The sequence below is a fragment of the Bactrocera latifrons genome, unplaced genomic scaffold (genome assembly GCF_001853355.1).
Source record: "Bactrocera latifrons isolate USDA-ARS-PBARC rearing strain unplaced genomic scaffold, ASM185335v1 scaffold_4, whole genome shotgun sequence".
NCBI lineage: Eukaryota > Metazoa > Arthropoda > Insecta > Diptera > Tephritidae > Bactrocera > Bactrocera latifrons.
In genome coordinates, this window is record NW_017537045.1 from 4,429,245 (window position 1) to 4,434,229 (window position 4,985).

Consider the following 4,985-nt stretch of genomic DNA (forward strand, 5'->3'; position numbering starts at 1 on the left):
ATATATACAAGATTTCACGCGTAAAAAAATTAAAATATTTTAAATACCTAAAAACAGAAAAATTTAAAATGTAAAAAGAAAAATACTTAAATATAGATTTAAAAATATAAAACGTATAAAAATAGCTTAGAAATAATATCTTAAAGCTATTAAGTAAACAAAACACACAAACATTATATTTTGATTAATCGCTTGTTACTCACCTTTAGCGGCACTCATCAAATCTTTCACCTCCTTAATAATACGCTTGATTTGATGACTAGTGTGATCCAGTTCCTTTTCGTGGCGATTCAAATTATCACGAAACTCTGGACTATCGACAATGCATTCCTCGAATTCTAGTGGCTCGAGGCCGCGACGCACATCCTTGCGGCCGCCCATTTTATTACGACCCAATCGTAGAGTGCGCTTATTGCTATTCTTCTTCTTATTATTTTTATTATTAGTATTATTGTTGTTATTATTGTGCAGTTTTGCGTTGTTGCTATTAGCGATTGTTGTCGTTGTTGTTGTTTTGTTGTTATTATTGAATTTCTTATTGATATTATTTAGGTAATTTAGATTCTTGTTGTTGTTGTTATTGTTGTTATTAATGGTGTTATTGTTGTTGGCGTTTTTTGTTTGATTATTCTTCATAATTTCAAGCAGGGATTGAAATTGAAAGAATGTGATTGATTTTATTGAAATTAACGATTTTTAAAGCACAAAATGAAAAATAATAATGTTGCTGATCAATTCATCTTCATTGCTTTTGTTTAGAAATGAAAAAATAAACGGAATTTAGCTATTTACAAGCTTTTTGTAGCGCAAAACGAAACGAATATGTTTACAACAAAAAAATGTAGCAAAAATGCGTTAAAAAAAGTTAGCGCACTTAAACTAAAAAGAAACTAATTTGTAAAAAAATATATATTTACAATAACAATAAGCAAGTGCATATTATAAACTTATTTTCACCGTTTTTTTTTTATTTTTTTTTACGCGAGCACTGCAACTTCACGAGAAATTCGCCTTTGTTCGCACATAAAAAAAACAACAACACGCACTTTTCGCCTTTTCGCTACATTATAAACCTGCTTTCCTGAACTTTTCGCTTTTCACACAAACAGTTGCACAATGCCTGTTGCAGCCGTTTACGTTGTAGGTACGTATATATTTTTCTTGTTTATCGAACCTTTTTATTGCAATTTACACTTTATTCTTAGTGTTTTGCTTTTATTTCACATTCCTTTGCAGCGAACTCGCCAATTTGTTTTTGTAATGCGCTGCTCGTTGCTTATTGTGCATGCGTTGTTATTGTTGCTGCAACGACTGTCGTTGCACTTTTTCCCGTACACGACACACGCACACACAGAAATTACTTCGCAGTGTTGTTTTTATTGCAATTGTGCTGGCAACTCGCCGCTACGCGCACACGTTCGTTTACTCGCTCGCGCACACGTTTACACCGCAACGTTCAGTTCGCGACACACTCGCTTCGTCTTTATTGCGCGCACATTTCGTCTTCACCGACACGCAGCCGCTGTGGAATTCTTTGATTTTCCGAACTTGTTTTGGCATTTCGTTTCATCACTCATTTTTTAATTGTTTTTTTTATTATTATTTTTATTAATTTTTGGCCGCGGCATTTACACAATTCTTGTTGTTGGTTTTTGGCGTTTCGTTGCACTGTTTTTACACGAAAAAACTTAAATAAAAAACATCAGCATTCATTGTATTATACTGTAAAATATGGTAAGCGTACAGCGTTTTCCAGTGTCAGCTGAAAATAAAGTAAAAACATTTTACGGAATTAGCAAGGATCTACGGCTGCAGCGTGGAAAGCAGGAAAGCAATCAGCGAAACCTGTTTTTGTTCACTGCCACAAAGTTTTCTGGCGCATAATTTTTGCACACTCTTAATAAATATATATTTTCTCCTTTATTGTGCATTTAAAACTTTATTTTAGCACTATTTTCAATATTTTGGCGGCTGAAAACACCACTTTTGTCGTTTCCACTGCTAATTCCTTACGTAGAGGAATGTGAATGTAAATATGTTTTGTGCTTCCAACCAGTTCAGCACAACTTCGTTGCAACTCTCGCATAAAAATTCTTGTTTGAATCCTCGATCGACAAATATTGGAGTCAAACCTCTCCTCCTGAAAGCAACAGCCGCAACATTTCCTTACAGCATGTTACTAACAGCAATTGGTGCTATGTAAAATTGACAGAAATAGCAGAATAGTGCAGGATTCTAAATAACCCTTTTTCAAGGTCACACAATAAATAACCCTTATCAAGGTCATACCACCCAATTGAACTAGTAGTTAAATTCAATTGTCAGCGGTCTATAAAAAGGGAAATAAATTGGCCAAAAGCTAAATAATCAGCATTTTCTGTGGGGTTATTGACCTAAAATTTAATAAACAATATTTTATTTAGAAATACTGTCCTTGAACTCACATTGCTATAACGTGAAATGGTTGTGGTTGTTGTCCTTGTAGGAGCATATTGTAATTTGTTATGAGAACAGTAAGTCTTTATTCTCAAAAACTGACTGTAAGGGAAAAACGAACATTGGCCACAACAAGACAGATCATGTGCTTGTAAAAAGTCAGAAAAATTCATGCTGAAATTTAAACTATATAAATTGTTCTTTTCCCCACATAATTAAACTGACAATCAAAGAAACTAAAAAGTTTTGAGGATCGTTATCGATCAAAGTCAAGCCCTAGTATGAAAAACTATTTCATTTGATAAAGTACATTAAGTTTTTTATTTGGCATATGTATATTGTAATGCAAGGCAACGATCCAATGATCAAAGTTAACAAATTAGACCACCATAACATATGTAGACATGAGGGTATATACTGCATACATAGGATGGTATTCTAGTTTAAGTAACTCACTCACTTGCATTCAACCAGATGTGGTTGGCAACTTCAATTTCTGCGACTTTTATAATTTATAATTTTAATAATGGTTATAACACTTCAAATTTAAATTTGAAATTTATTGTTATATTTAAATTAGGGTTTGTTTATTATTATTATTACTTGGTTCTCTTGTAGAGTATACCCCCTTAATTCTACTCTAGAAATCAAATTTAAGGCAGTTTTTTGAATTTTATTAAAAAAAAAACCAAAAATATTTTTACTATAAATTTTTTATGGTATTTTTATTGATATCTTCAGAATACAGAAAAAAAAATTTAAAAATTAAAATAATTAGAGGGGGGATGCATCCTGGTGACATTGATCCTGACTCTCCTGGTGGTCTTAACAAAAAAACAAAAAAAAGAACTTCTTAATATGTAAGGATGCTGTTATAGTCCCTATTTCAGGGAACACGAAATTTTTTTTTTTTTTGAAAAATGGCGACTGTCTGAAAATAAAAATAATTTTTTACGTTTTTTTTTTTTTGAAATTCCTGCTTTTGTTTTAAATATGAAAAACAATGGAGTAAGGATTATATAAAGACGGTTCACACAGTATTTCAAATAAATCGGTTGTATAGAACTTGAGATAATGCCGGTACTGTGTGGAAAAAAGTAGTTTCGAGAAAAGTGAGTCTACCTACCGGGCTAGTACGGGCTAGGTACTGCGTCACTAAAGTAACTGTAGCTCTTTAAATAATTTTAATTTTTAAAAATCCTTTGGAGGATATGATAAGAAATTCGCACTTTAAACAGCTCAAATTTTGAACCTTGAATTTTATCAAAAAATGTTAATTTACCAAATTTAGACACACTTTTGCCACTTAGGCAGTTATACAACTGCTTTTATAAAAACATTTACAACATTTCTCAGACCAGTGAACAGCAGTTTTGCTGAAATTTTAACACACTCATTTCTATTTTAGCCAAAATACTTTAATAATTTATTATTATAAATAAATTATTTCAAATAAATATTTTTTAATACATGGAGCTCATGTTGCAGGTTTAATTTTCAAATCTCGATTGTATTTACATATATGTTAAGGGTCGGCTTTAGTATACCGTCCCAGGATTTCGGTAATAAAATGGATATGGTCGGATAGAGGAGATTCTCCAGATCACGAATATATATATAGCCGCAGGAAGCTTATAGTTTTCGAGATATTCGCGATTAAAGTTGAAATTTTGCAATATTTTAATTACATATTTCCGGTATTTAAAATTAATTTTTCACTTAAATTTTTCAATTTTATATACACATCACTTATTCATTTGCACATATTTATTTTATATAATATAGTGCAAAAATTGCTTTTAGTGTACATTTAAATTATTGTTGAAATATGAATATTCGTGATCTAGAGAATCTCCTCTATCCGACCATACCCATTTTATTCCCGAAATCCTGGGACGGTATACTAAAGTCTTCCTTATGTTAAGAGCATTTCTATCAATTATTGATTTGTTTGGTATATTAAACAATATAAATTATTTTATTATAATTTATCATTTATATTTCCCATTTTAATCAAACATTTCAACTGAAACAATTATAGATCGTTTTTTGTAGCAACATTATCAACATTGCTCAGATTCTGAGCACCAAAATTTGTATAACATTTTTTGTGGAAATGTTTGCAACTTTACTCAGGTTGAGTATACTTAAATATTAACCACTGTTACCAGCGAATAATCGATCACAAAAACGCCGCATATGTAGTAAAACAATTACACAGCCAATAAATAACATGAAATAAAATGCAAACAAATGCTTTCAAACCGATCTATCAAAGTCGGTGCGAACAAACAAACGCACAGCAACAATATCGGAGGCAGAGAACTTAAAACATATACATGTGTCTTTATGTTCTCTGGCTTAGCAGACGGGTTCTCTCAACAAACAGCACGAAAAAGAAGGCTGTCGCTGCAGACGATCATTTTGTAGCGCTGATATGGCGCGTCTGATAAGGATAGAAGCAGTGACATGGAATGTTGTGTGTTGTGAGCGCGACTCCAACTTATTTGCCAAATTAAAAAAAAAAACAAAAAAAAACATTTAATTTT

At 31.7% G+C, this 4,985-nt stretch overlaps 1 protein-coding gene across 3 annotated transcripts in view; it reads right to left on the bottom strand.

The window, feature by feature from the left end:
* The window catches only part of LOC108972468 (rho GTPase-activating protein 26), a 204,393-nt gene that overhangs the window by 198,427 nt on the left and 981 nt on the right, over positions 1 to 4,985 (bottom strand). Inside the window, exons 2-3 of one of the 3 annotated variants that reach the window (XM_018939070.1) lie at positions 1,745 to 1,762; positions 204 to 748 (exon numbers count right to left, since the gene is read on the bottom strand). In XM_018939070.1, the coding sequence (XP_018794615.1) occupies positions 204 to 636 (433 nt within the window). In that variant the 5' untranslated portion in view covers positions 637 to 748; positions 1,745 to 1,762. Of the gene's footprint in view, positions 1 to 203; positions 749 to 1,174; positions 1,763 to 4,985 lie in introns of those variants that run through there. The other 2 variants (XM_018939069.1, XM_018939071.1) reach the window with 2 other exon arrangements.